Source organism: Peromyscus maniculatus, chromosome 11 (genome assembly GCF_049852395.1).
Source record: "Peromyscus maniculatus bairdii isolate BWxNUB_F1_BW_parent chromosome 11, HU_Pman_BW_mat_3.1, whole genome shotgun sequence".
Classification (NCBI taxonomy): Eukaryota; Metazoa; Chordata; class Mammalia; order Rodentia; family Cricetidae; genus Peromyscus; species Peromyscus maniculatus.
In genome coordinates this window covers 72,813,594-72,828,587 of record NC_134862.1, presented here as the reverse complement: position 1 = coordinate 72,828,587, position 14,994 = coordinate 72,813,594, and the positions used below count along the sequence as shown (strand labels likewise).

At 36.7% G+C, this 14,994-nt stretch overlaps 1 protein-coding gene across 9 annotated transcripts in view; it reads right to left on the bottom strand.

The window, feature by feature from the left end:
• Kifap3 (kinesin associated protein 3) overlaps positions 1-13,951 on the bottom strand; it is a 136,242-nt gene extending 122,291 nt beyond the window's left edge. For 2 of the 9 annotated variants that reach the window (XM_076547874.1, XM_076547871.1), the window contains exon 1: positions 8,294-8,567. In XM_076547874.1, the coding sequence (XP_076403989.1) occupies positions 8,294-8,325 (32 nt within the window). In that variant the 5' untranslated portion in view covers positions 8,326-8,567. Of the gene's footprint in view, positions 1-8,293; positions 8,642-13,737 lie in introns of those variants that run through there. The other 7 variants (XM_042258451.2, XM_042258449.2, XM_042258453.2 and 4 more) reach the window with 7 other exon arrangements.
• Positions 13,952-14,994: the final 1,043 nt, after the last annotated feature.

Here is a 14,994-nt window from a genome sequence, read left to right as displayed (position 1 = left end):
ATACTTTATAAGATGAATTATTTTATCTTAAATGCTAAACTTTCAAATAGGATTGAACACAGCATTTACAATGATGTGAGAAATGTCTAACTACTGAGATAATTATCTCTCAAATGCTTTACCTGCATTCTTAATTTGATAAAATTATTGGAATTTTTTTATTTGCAACATCTTAGTATTAAATTGGTATATTTTAACTACCTGAAAATGCCTATTAATATTGTCTTCTTAGTAACACCACTGCTTTGCTTTGTTTGTATATATGTATAGAAAACTGTACCCAAAGACGCTAAATTATCTAGAAATATATTTTCTATTTATTACAATAGAAGCCACAGAGAAATATTTATTAGAGTCCTTTAGCTGGAAATGAAATAGACAGTAAACTGAATCCAAATGAGGAGTAAAGAAAATTGATAAAGGTTACCATGTAGCTAAACAAAAAAAGCCACTGTGTACCTTTAGCCTGGAATGCTTCTTCAAGCAAATGTAAGTCCTTCATTATAAATAACTGCTTTATAAATTAAGTTCTCAGCTAAAAGGCGATGGCTTCTAGAATGGATAATTAAGAAATGAAGCATATACATACATGTATGTATGGTGTAGACATGGTAGACACTTTAGATCCAAAGACATGAGCAGGTTCAAAGTTAAGGGATGGGAAAAGAAGACACAAACAATACAAAAAAAGAGTGGAGTAATTATACAAAACTAGCTTTAAATTACAGGCTGGTACAAAGTGTAACAACTACTGTGGTGAGAAAAGGATCAATACATCCACAAGATCTAACTGTTACAAATATGAACTTGACACTAGAGACCTACACCATATAAAGCAAAAAGTGAAGAAATGAAAGGACAAACAGCTCTGTAACAATAGGGGCAGACTTCAATATCACTTGGAATAATAGGTATGCCTCTATAGATTATTATGAATACAGGAATTGAACACGATAAGCCAATTAGACCTAATACATATGAAGGAGATGCCCTTCCCCTAAAAAGGTGTAAATGGGATATTCTAACATTAGATCTTATGTTATGCACCTAGACAAGTCATCAATTTGAAAACACTAACATTACATAGTGTATTCTCTAATCACACATGAATAAAACTAGGAATCAGTACAGAAAGAAAACATTCATAAAAATATGGAAAATTAAATAAATCTATATCCACATAACTACTAAACAAAGAATAACTCATAAGAGAAATTATAAATGAAAACAACAGATATACCCATGATGGCTATAACTTCTAGCAAATGCATGATTACAGAATCAGCTTTTTCAGAACTCAAAGCAGTTGCCCATTGAAATCCTAAATAAGTATATTTCAATTTTCCAAATTCTGCAAAGTGAAATACATCCATCTGCCAGATTTCATTCCTCTGAGTACCCTTTGGGTTACATCCTGCTGTTAATGGAGTCTGATTATAAAAGGAACAAATAGGACATTTCCTTCCGATTTCCTTGGCTTCTTGCCAGGTTATGGAAAAATCTTTTTTTAAACCTTTACTATTGACATGATGTTTTTTTTCTTATGAAATTCTGAGACCTCCAGCACATTTCCTATCAATAATTTATCAATCTCATCATTACCTTGTGCTAAAGGGCCTGGCAGACTCATATGGGATTGGATGTGAGTTATATAAAAGTGACCCCCAAAACTCTACCAGAAAACTCCTACAGCTGATAAACACTTTTAGTCAAGTGGCTGGTGATGGGGGAATGTCTTTCTGTAGCTGTGCTTCCTTTCTCATTAGCACTGAAAAAATTCAAAGTTAATAGAGCATTATGTAATCTATTCTGGATGTCAGCATGTAGAAGAACACAAATAGATCCGTATTTATCAGCCTGCACAAAACTCAAGTCCAAGTGGATCAAAGACCTCAAATAAATCCAGATACACTGAACCTGATAGAAGAAAAAGTGGGAAATAATCTTGAATGCACTGGCACAGGAGACAACTTCCTGAACAGAACACTAGTAGCACAGACACTAAGACTAACAATTAATAAATGGGACCTCATAAAACTGAAAAGTTTCTCTAAGGCAATGAACACCGTCAATAGGACAAAATGGCAGTCTAGAGGATGGGAAAAGATCTTCACCAATCCAATATCTGATAGAGGGCTGATTTTCAATATATATAAATAAATCAAGAAATTAGGTATCAACACACCAAATAATCCTATTAAAAATGAGGTACAGATCTAACTAGAATTCTCAAGAGAAGAATCCCAAATGGCTAAGAAACACTCAAGAAGATGTTCAACATCCTTAGCCACCAGAGAAATACAAATCAAAATGACTCTGAGATTCCATCCTACATTTGTCAGAATGGCTAAGATGAAAAACACAAGTGACAGTTCATGCTGGAGAGGATGTGGAGCAAAGAGAACACTTCTCCATTGCTGGTGGGAATGTAAACTTGTATAGCCACTTTGGAAGTCAGTGTGGTGGTTTCTCGGAAATCTACCTTAAGCATATACTCAAAGGATGATCAATTCATACCACAAGTTCACCTATCTTCATAGAAGCTTTATTTGTAATAGTCAGAACCTGGAAACAACCTAGATGTCCCTCAACCAAGGAATAGATAAAGAAAATGTGGTACATTTACACAATGGAGTATCACTCAGCTGCTAAGGTCACCAGGAAATTTGAAAGCAAATGGATGGAAATAGAAACAAATCATCCTGAGTGCGGTAACTCAGATCAAGAAAGACAAACATGGCATGTACTCACTCTTAAGTGGATATTAGATGTAAAACAAAGGATAACTATGCTACAATTCACAGACCCAGAGATACTAGGTAACAAGGAGGGCTCATAGGGGGATGCCCAGATCTCCCTGGAAAGGGGAAATAGAAGAGATTTTTGTGAGTGTACTGAGGGTGGGTGGGGATGGGAACATGAGTGATCAGGCTAGGGGAGGGAGAATGGAAGGGAGGTTACTAAAAGAGACTAGTGGAAAGGGGGGCGCATTTCAGGGTCAGGTAAAAACCTGGCCCAAGGGAATCTCTCAGGATGACTCCCGCTAAGACTCCTAGCAATAGTGGATACATAGTCTAAACTGGCTATCTCCTGTGACCAGATTGGTGCCTAGCCAAACTGTCATCAGAGAGGCTTCATCCAGCAACTTATGGAAACAGATGTAGATCCACAACCAAACATTAGGCAGAGTTCAAGGAATTCTGCAGAATAAGGGGAGAAAGGATTGTAGGACCCAGAGGGGACAAGGACATCACAAGAAAACTCACAGAATCAACTAACTTGAGTTCATAGAGGCTCACAGACTTAACTGACAACAAAGGAGCCTGTATGGGACTGACCTAGGCACTCTGCATATATATTACAGTTGTGTAGCTTGGTCTTCTTGTGGGACTCCTAACAGTGGGAACAGTAGCTGCTCCTACTCTTACTGGCTTTTGGGACCCTATTTTTCATACTGGGTCACCTTGCCCAGTCTTAATACATGGGAAGGTACTTAGTCTGTTTTACTGCAACTTGATATGCCATGTTTTGCTGATACTCATGGGAGACCTGTCCTTTCCTAAACAGAAATGGAGGAGGAGTGGATTGGGGGGTGGGGTGGGAACAGAGGCGTGGGGTGGGAAGAGGGAGTGGAAGAAGAGGAGGGAGGGGATATAAAAATAAATTTATTTAAAAAAGGATGTAACTCAATTTTACACCTCAAGTAGCTAGAAAAGACTGAGAAAAAAAACTAGGCTATGCACTACTAATGGAGACTCGAGTTTGTAGAAACAGAAAATGAAGGTGAGATAAATGTTGATTGTTTAAAAGATCAAAAAGCCCGGCATGGTGGTTCATAACTTTATTCTGGTACTCAGGATACAGAGGGCTGGCAAACCTCTGAGTTCAAAGCCAGCCTGGTCTACATAGAGTTCCTATCCAGGGAGGGTCACAGTGAGACCCCATCTTACTGCCTAAACAATACCTAAGCAAGGATTATTACATCAATAAACATGCTATATAGAAGGGGAAGTCTCATGGGATCCAGCCCTAGACAAAGAACTCTAGGCAACTGAGGAATGCTGGGAGCTGGAGAGAGAGTTTTCCAGGAGGAGCCCTAATTGGTTACCCAATACTAAGTCAGGCCTGAAACCATATATCAGCATCAAAGAAGGAGAGGCCTTCTCATGAGGTAGATGAGAAGGTACCTGGAAGGGATTGGAAAGATGCACAGGATGGGGGAAATGATATATTTAATTTCAAAAAATAAAAAACACGTTTAAAAAGTTCAAAAAATCATCAAAATGTTGTTAGATTGACTAAGAAAGAAGACTCTAATTACTAGAATCAGAAAATAGGACATTATTACTAATATCATAAAATTAAAAAAATAAAATAATAAATAAAAAGAATAGCTATATAACTCACTAGCACTATGAGATATTGTGACAAAAACCTCTAACAAAGAAAAGTCTAGGACCAAATGGGTTTACTTGTAAATTAGACCAAGCATTTAAAGAAAAATAAACACCAATCCTTAGCAAGCTCCTCCAAAAAATAGAGGGGGAGAGAAAATACTTTACAATTTGTTATATTCCAAAGTTGGGCAAAGACACTACAAAAGCCTGTAGACTAATATTCTTGAGGAATACATTCGGAAATATCCACAGAGTGCTAGCTAACAGAACCTAGCAGCACATTAAAAGACTACACACTCCACATAATATTATCCAAGGAATTCAGCATATTAATAAAATGAAGAAAAATAGTAAATGATTATCTCAACTGATACAGGAAACCCATTTTATAAAAACTAACTCTTCATTCATAAATTGTTAAGGAATAAAGGAAAACCTCCAAATGATACAAGGCACGGATGAAAATTCTACAGTTAAAGTCATACTTGATGAGAAACAACTATTTTTCTCGCAAACAAGACAATGTCCAATTTCACCATCACTATTCCATATAGTCCCACAGACTTGAACCTGAGCAAAGAAGTAAAAAGGCATCCAGATTTGAAAGTAAGAAATAAATTATGTCCATCTGTAATGACACTTTTATTTTTTTATATTCTAAAAACTGAACAAAAATTTTAAGTTAATAAATATACTCAGCAAAATTGTATGTTTAAAAGTAAATTGTATTTTCATTGCTAGTAATTAAAAATTTAAAGGCTAAATTTAAAAAATTATATTTCCCATGACATCAAATAGAATAAATCACTCACAAATAAATGGAGGAAGGCTTAACAATTAAAGCACTTAAAAATTGCAGGAATTATTTAAGAAATAAAAAAAGGAAAGCCATCCTATGTTTAAGGACTGGATAGCATTATTTAGATAGTAGTATTTCCCTTGGATGATTCATGGGATCAATAGAACCCCTACTAAGGTCCTGACAGCCATTTTTTCAGAGAAGGAAAAGACAACACTAAATTTCATAGGGAAATAAAAGACCCTAAATATTAACATAATCATGACAAAGAGCAACAAAGTTGTAGGACTCACACTTCTCAATGTATTAGCTCCCTAATTTAAGCAATAAGTTCCTAGCACAAGGAGACATACATATTAGGATATCCGTTGATTAGGACTGACAGTGCAGCAGGAATAAACACCTACATTTACAACATTTACAATCAATTCTTTTTTTTTTTTTTTTTTTTTTTTTTTTTTTTTTTTTTTTGGTTTTTCGAGACAGGGTTTCTCTGTGTAGCTTTGCGCTACAATCAATTCTTAAAAAGGATGCTCAAGATATCAATGGAGAGAAAGAATAATCTCTTTGACAAATGATGCTAAGATTGATATTCTTAAGTACAATATACAATAATCAACTCAAGTGCATAAAAGCATAAAAGACAAACATATAAGAGCCAAAACTATAAAACATAAGGGAAAGCTTCATGGTCTTGAATTTAGCAATGGTTTCTAAATACGTTTGCAAAAGCAACAGTAACTATTAATAAATTAGACTTCCACAAATTAAAATTGTTGACACTACTGACATATTCAACACAGTAAAAAGACAACCAAGGCTGGAACAAATGTTTGTAAACTGTGTATTTAATAAGGCTAGTATTGAGACTATAGTTCAGTAACAACTTTTTCCTAAAAGAGAAAGACAGATGACCAAGGAGCAGATGAAAGAAGCTCAACTTTCTTAGTAGTTAGGGAAATGCAAATCAAAATCAGAGTAAGACACCACTTTACACCCCCTAGAATAGCTACAGTTATAGAACACACACTCAAACAATACAGAAAGAGAAGATATCAGGCATTGGTAAAGTGTGGAAAAATTGAAGTCTACATACATAAGAGGGAACATAAGAGGTATAGACACTGAGGGAAAGCTATTTAATGGCTCTTCAGTGAGTCCAACATAGAATTCCTCCATGTTCCTGCAATCCCAAGCTTATGAATATACCAAATGACTGAAGAGAAGTGTTCAAACAAAATCTTGTCATGATGATAGCAACTTAATTCCTAATAGGCAATAGGCAAAAACCACCTAAAAATATATCCACACTTCAGTCATGAATAATCAGATTATAATATATCCATGCAATGAAACGTTATTTCATTACTAAAAGGGAATATATGTTAATGCACAGTATAAGTGGAACGTAATTATACAATATGAAAAAAACTGAAAAAAGCATACTCATATCCATCAAGTTTCTGCCTTTTCTATTAGATCTGTATATCATTTATATATAATAATCATCTCTCTCATATATACGTGTGTGTACATGGACAAAATCTGAATGTAATGCAAAGTTTATTTTGTCAAAATTAGATAAAACCAAACAATGTACTTTCAACCTTTTTCCAGATTCTGACTCTAAAACATCACAGTGACTAGACCAGTTATATGTATTGTTTTCTAAGTGATGTGGCTTGAAAACAGCGTCCACACTAGTACAATGACCCTGAGTGAAACCACACCTGACACAACACATTATATGAAACCCAGCAAATGGTACAACAGCAGCACTTTCTCTAACATAACCTCAGGTTTCAAGTTGAAATTAGAAGATTCAATGTATTTGACCAAAATTTTGTGTGTATATGCATTGAGGTGTGTGGGTAAATGTACATGTGTGCATGTTGTTAGCCAAATTATGTGGGTAAAGAAGTACTGACTCAGTGAGATTTGTTAGGGTTACATATTCCTTTTACAAATCTCTACTCAAAGTCTTTTCATTTGCTATTTTCAATAAGCGAATAAAATGAAAAAGACAAATGACTATGTTCCCCTGTCTTGCAAAGGCAGTATAGTTGATTTATCTTATAATTGTTTGACTATGTTTAAGAGTCCGCTAATGTGTAAGATATTTCTGTGACAGCTAGAACCCTACCAAGCAAGGGAAAAATATACCCATCAAAAAGTATATTAGGACTTAAGCTAACTTAAAACATCTAACATTCATGTTTTCTCTTTCAAAAGTATTTCATATTTTGTCCTTGTGTTTCTCAGGAAGTACTGTCTCTCATTGTCAGATGAATTATGTCCAAAAAAAAAAAAATGGGCTTTTTGTAGTGAATCAGCAACAAAGCTTTAACAAAAATATAGGCTCCATCCAAATCAGCATTTTCTTTAATTTGTTCACTGCTTGCTCACTCTTGGTCCAGTGAGAGGTGTTATTTTTAACCATGGGTGCCCGTACTTTGGCAGAAGTTAAGGAATCTCAACAAATTTTCATTTTTCTTTGGAGTAGCTGATATCACACATACTTAAGATAGAAAATGGTAAGCTCTTTCTTGCCAAGGTCTTAATAACAATGCACTTCTTACAGAAATTATTTTGTGAATATGAGAATCAAGTGGGTGAAATGGACCAAGAACATCTGGCTGAACATTTCAATCCAGTCTTGCATGAAGTAAAAACCACCACGTCCACTTTTATTCAAAACCCCCATGATTTGTGAATCTCAAACTCAACATAAATTGGTGATGTGACAGAATTCATCTCCAAGTCCCCATAGGATTTATCTATTGAGGAAAACAGCACAGTAGGGCAGAAAAAAAAAAATGAAATATGGGTTACCTCGTCCAACCTGCCAATCACTGCGAATATAAATTAATGTAGCAAGGAAACCATCTGATGCTGTCAGCACCCCGCCCCCGCCCAGCCAAGGTGGATTAAGGACCTCGCGCCCCCGCAGGGCCCCGTCCTTTATTCCACCCATCACTTTCCCCCTCTTTCTTTCCTTCCCTGCATCCCACCCTTCCACCTAGCTTTGCCCAGTGACAACCCAGGGTCAGCAGGGAAACACCTGAGGACCAGTTCAGGGCGGGGCCCGGGTCGTCACCTTTTGAGGTATCTGGCGTCCTCGCCTTGCATGGCGGCGGCGGTAGCGGCGTGGGGAGGATGGGGGTGTCTGAGAGTCTGGGGGGGCTACTTCCGGGGACCCGGCCAAAGTACCCTCACAGCCAAGGCGGTGACAGTCCCGAGGCCTGCAAGGCGGGGCGGCGGCGGCGCTGCGGTTACCACGGTGAGGCCGCCGGCTCCTCCCACAGCTCCTGGGCCCCAAAACACTGGAGCAGCCCGGACCCGCCCAGAGCCGTCAGGGCCCGGCTCTCCGCAAGGCGCATGCGCCCACGGGACAGCTGCAGTATGCGCAGGCTCAGTTTGAGCCCTTGACTCCCGCGACTAATCTGACGCTCCCAGGAAGAAGCTCAGGAAGGGTTTGGTGCTGATCGGGGAGCTTGTGGTTAGGAGTGATATTCCTGGTCACTGCCCCCTGGAGGATGGGAAAGGAAAAGGCATAGCAATCTGCAAAATTGGGATTTCAAGTCCTTAGCGTGGAACAAGACAAGGGTAACCAGTTAACTTTTTTTTTAGCTAACTGATAGACATCAGGCTAACAACCTCTACAGCGGGGCTTCTGCTTTGGAACATGTAAAAGATTCTGCATTGATTGCGCTGAGTTCTAGCTGGTGGAAATGGTCTGCAGTATGGAATGGATAGAATTAGACTCAACTTTGGAATGGATAGAATTAGACTCAACTTTGAAAGTGGCATTTTAAATCATAAACGTAGAAAATACTCCCCTCCATCAAAACAAGCCAACTTCTGAACTTCTAAATCGTTCACTGATTAACCTTAACTCAAAGTTCATGAGTAAATGTTTCTTCTAAGGCAGGTAGTTGCTGACAATTTGCAACAAAAAGAGCTGTTTTTTAGCAGTAGCAAGACACTTGCTAGGCTTTGAGTTAGCCTCTGCTTTAACCTGTTCCTCATTTACTATCTTATTATTATTAGCCACCCCTCTTCCAATGAGTTCATAGAATATTGACTGACATTTATGTGTAAAATGTCATGTTGATGCTCTATATGGAATATATACTGCACAGAGACATTGCAAAGATGTTTTATGGCCCTACCCACTCACACCAACTATACTATTTCTGTTAAAGTTATAACTATTTTTTCAATCTATCAAGAAAGGAATTTGGAGCAAACTTTAAGTACTTCCTGTTTATCAATTTTCCTTATTGAACTGTCACAAAATTCACAGGATAGTCCTGCTATTCAGCTTTTCTTCCCATTCACAGTCTGCCCATTAGTCTAAGCAGTTCACCTGTGAAGTCCTTCCTAATTGGACTTTATATTTTCTGTGTTTTCTCAAACACTGATTCTTCAAACCAATGCAAAAAATGTACAAATTATCATCCACAACACCTTTAACAGTAATAAAAACAGGGCACATTACTTTAAAGCAGTGGTTCTCAACCAGTGGGGCGCAATGCAAACTCTGGGATTGAATGACCCTTTCACAGGGGTCACCTAAAATAATCGGGAAAACAGATATTTACATATGATTCATAACAGTAGCAGAATTACAGTTATGTACTGTCAACGAAAACGATTTTTATTGTTGGTGGTCACCACAACATGAAGAACCGTATTAAAGGGTCGCAGCATAAAGAAGATTGACAAGCATTGCTTTAAAGTTTTTATATAGGCTGGCATGATGGCTCATTGGGTAACAGTGCCTGCCTCCACACCTAATAATATGAGTTCTATCCTTGGGCCCCACACCATGAGAGGATAGGAATCTACTTCTGCAAGTTGTCCTCTGACTTACACGTGTCCTGTGACACACGAACACATCCATAATGAAATAAAAAATTTTTAATGTAAAGCCTCCATATACCTGAAGTTAGAAGATCAAAAGATATATTAAGATGAACAGCTAGTAAAGATTCACGCAGTGTAGGGTTTCGACCCAACTAACCTGTTTTGCTCACTCCTCCTACCCATATTTGCCACTGAACTAATATTTGGAATTGAAAATATGAATCAGAGTTTGAAAAGGAAAACAAAAACCAGAGCAATGAAGAGATAAACAGAAATGGGATAAACTAGTAAAGCTCAACTGTTAGTTTGGGCCAGGAAATGTAAAATATGAAACTGATAATTTTTATGTATGAAAGTATGGAGACACACAAAGATAAACGAGGCTCTGAAATAAGGGCAGTGGCCAATTTGAAATAATTTGATTATCAGGAGGACTAATAACTGAGGTTATTTTTAACATTAAATAAGTCAAAATTAGAGTCCATCATAATTCTTAGCAGATAAAACCAAGAGAAAAACCACTTTTGTTGAAACCAGTAACTATATCAAGGTCTTAATGAAATTCTGAAAGTGGTTAGACCTCTTATCCATATATTTTGTAAGGATAGTTCACCTCCTTTGGACAAGAGAAAAACTTGTTTACAGGAAATTCTGACTAGTAATAGGGACTAATGATAGTTACTATTTGTAAATCCCAACATAAGCAGATTCAACTAACTCTCAGTGATTTATTCTGAAGTTTAAGCTTGCAAAGTTTCATCACAGAGAGCATGTGTGTACAATGAAGACTGTTCAAGATTGATCAGAAGTGTTGTGCACTGTAGAAAACAATTTAAAAACTGGATCTGAATTACTTTTGCAGGATATTGGATGAACATAGAAAAACATTTAAACAATGAAAAAAGTTAATTATCCGGGAATATCCTTACAATAAAGATAAGTATTAGGAACACTATATTGAAGAGAAAAAGAAAATTGAAAATTACATACATATTTTTAAAATTTCAGGTAATTTACTGATAATAAAATGTATTCCTCTTGGTCTCTAGTTCTATGATATTTGGCAAATTAATAAGTCATATAATTGTCAGGATTATAAAAATAGATAGTTACTATCCTTCCAAATTCCCATGTATTCCTTTGGCAACATATTATACTAACAGTTCAGAAAAATGTGGATCTGTATTCTGTTCTCATAATTGTACCATTTCAAAAATGTCATCTAACCAGATGTGGTACAGTGTTTTGAGTCTGATTTTGGGTGTGAACAATATTCTGGGTTCTCTTCCTTTGATACCCTTGAGGGCAGATGTGCCTCATTATTGCCTCCCATATGGTCTCCAATATAACACTGTGGAAGGTCTTGTGACCACCGAATGGTTGGACAATTCTGGTGGGAAGATTGGTTTGCTACAGTTGGAGGGTGGAGATCTAAGATCCTTGCTTGGATCTTGTTCATGGTGTTGGGAGTGAATTCATACTAATATATACTATATATATTTATATACTAGTATATGTTTTATTTCTTTTATAAGAAGTTCTTAAGTAGAAAAACTGACTTATTGTGATTGAAAATAAGACAAGCAGTTTGACTTGGGACACATGTTAAGAGTAGTTAGACTGCACATGGTCTAGAGGAAGCTTTGGGGTAGAGGTTACTCATTCGAACGCATTTGTCAAAATGCACCAAACTGTGTAGTAAGCCATTGTAACCATATTGTATATGTTATTCCTTAACTGATTGATTTAAAATAGTGAGCCAAAACAGATGGATCAAATAGTATGTTCTACACACTTGAGGAAATCTTTGAATAAAAGAATTAGTGGAGTGAGAGTGGGTAGTTCAGTCAGCCAAGTGCCTGCCATGTAAGCATGAGGACCTGAGTTTGGATCCAGTGTCCATGTTATAATCAAACATACATACACTTGGGAATGGGTAGGCTTTCATATATATATACATGTATATGTATGCACTGCACATGCATAGGAAGGCACATATTCATATAGCCACATGAGAAGATACATACACCAAGTACACATAAACAAAATATTAACATTTAATATCATGCAGAGTAAAGTGAGAAAACTAATTTTTTTTAAGATTAAGATAGGAATACTATTGCAACTATGAGCTCATAACAGTTGTGGTTGCCCTGCTCAGGACTAGGCCCATGGGGGAGTCATGAGCTTTTATCAGTTTTGGGGAACTATTGTCTGTTGATGGATGCTGGAGGTTGAATTGTGTACTACTGTTAACCCACTAGCCTCAAATGGATAATTCCACACCCACAGTCATACACCCTGACTAACCTCAAAGGGTCACAAAACAAAACAAAAAGACGTATTTGTGGGTTAGGAACTTTCAGGGAGGAGTTAGGGGTATGAGAGGTGTAAGAAGGAAATGCAGGGTGGATGTATGAGAGTATGCAGCATGCATCATATACATGTGAAGTTTTCAATTTTATTAATAAAAAAGTAGGAACAGCATATAAGAATCTATAAGTGTTTTATGTGACTTTTAGAATAAAATAAAAGTCAAGTCAGAAATCCCAGTTAAAGTAAAGAAAGAAAACAATAAACATGGAGGTGAAAGAATGCTACAGATAAGAAGAGCTACCTTGATTCCTTGGGAATTGTACATATTTATTAATTTTATTGCATTTATGTATTTATTGTGTGTGCTCTAGTGTGTATGGAAATTAGAGGACAATTTGCAGGAGTTGATTCTTTCCCTTCCATTTTGTGGGTCCTTGGGTTTGAACTCATATCATCAGGCTTGGCTGCAAGTGCTTTTACCCAATCAGCTATCTGCTGGTCTTATATGTATTAGTTTTGCATTTCCCTCTTATTACCATCCCCTAGAGCAACTGTTCTTAACCTGTAGGTCGCGACCCCTTTGGGAATCAAATGACCCTTTCACAGGGGTTGCATATCAGAGATCTTGCGTATCAGATATTTATATTATGATTCATAATAGTAGCAAAATTATAGTTATGAAGAAGCAGCATAATAATTTTATGGTTGGTGGTCACCACAACCTGAGGAACTGTATTAAAGGGTCACAGCATTAGGAAGTTTGAGAACCACTGCCCTAAAGTATTACAAATTGCTTAGGGGGAAGAGATGAAACATTTTCACGATTTAGAAAACATTCACGTTGTGTAATGGTTAAGAGACTGACTTCTGAAATCAGAATTGGGTTTAAAGTGCCTGAAGAATTTCTCAAAGGATGAAAACAACAAACAAACAAACAAATGTTTAATAGAACATATAACAGGGATGTCCCAGGAAAGGCAAGAGTACAGGGAGGGACAAAAGGATGAGATCCACATTGTGTTTAGCTAACGAGAAGTAGCTTGAGATAGAGAATTAGGTCTGAGTGAAAGAGCCAATGAAAAATTAATTCAGAAAAGCCAGCAGGGTCATCACCATGGGAAACCTGGGCCAGAGGATTGGGGTATTTGGATATGTCCTACAGGCATGAGGTGCCATGAATTTTAATATGAGAATGTGGTATGCTGAGATTTATTACTTATAGTAGCATTCATTGATCTGCACTTACGTAAATAGCGACTGAAAGCAGAGGTGTAATAATTACATTTGAAAATAATTCAAGTAAACTATTTGATTCATCCTGATTTTCTTTAGTAATCTTTATACGGTATTTCTTACCTTGTGACTGCTTTTGGGACATCATCAAATGGCCACTGTGGTCCAAAGAGTCCACATCCACTGGATATTAGTGCAGTCATCTTTTCACTTTTCAAATTAATTTGAGCTCATGATACACATCTTAACACAAAGGAGATTTCAGTTAAAAGGAGCCTTTACAATACATCTTATTCTTGATGGTGGCAACCTCTATTGACAACCAGTATGACATAGCAAACAATTATGACATCACTGGGTGGCTCCAAGAGTCAGAATAGGGAGGGAAATGACCCATAAGGGTAATGAATCTTGAATATATTTTTCTCTTACAGTGTGATTAACAGTTTAATAGCTGTGTGCTGTGCCAACCTGATGATGCTTGAAAATACACAGTCAAACAAATGTATTATCTTATATACACAGTTGATATGTGTTTAGTCACACACATCTGTCTTTTCAATTTTATATATGTGGATTATATGTCCAAGGAGAAGTTATAAGACAGTATAGCCACTGCTACTCTCATGTGTATTCTTTTGGGGAAATGTACTTGGGATGATGAAGAGAGGATCTGAACTTAATCTGTTATCAGCTGACTTATTAATTTTCCCAAAATTTATAAGCAGGTGTTTCTTTAGACTTGGGTATACAAATATGGATAGGTATAGTTTCAGGGAGTACATTTAATTGCAGCGTAAGTACAAAGAAAGGAAATGGATAAAATTAATAGCAATACATTCTACATTGGACTAAAATGTACTTCTGTGAAACCTAAGGAGGAAGTGGCTCAAGAATCGTTAATCAAGCTTTTAGTGCATGTTGAATGTGTAGGACACTCTCCAAAGAATTGAAGCCATGAGAACAAGAGAGAGACCTCAGCAATCAGAGGACAAGTACTCAGTATTTCTGCTATCTAAGCCATATTTTCCACACATCTATATCTTGATTTTATGTGTTGTTTTTCCCTTGACCATTCTACTGATTATTTTTAACCTATTAACCAAATTCTCATGAAAGATAGCACACCATCTCTTTCTGTCACTTTGTGGCTTCGAATTCCATAATCTCACACAAATGTCTTTTGAGTTAGATATTCAGTGAATCCAATCTTATCACATACTTGTTAGTGCATATTACATATTCCAGAGACACTTCAGAGTTAAAGTAATAGGTAAAGTAGTAGTCAAAATCATCTGACCACTTGGGGAAAATTCAAACTACGGCCATATTAGCATCTAGGGTTTTCTTTTGAAGCTTTAGTAGCAGTATTAGAAAGAG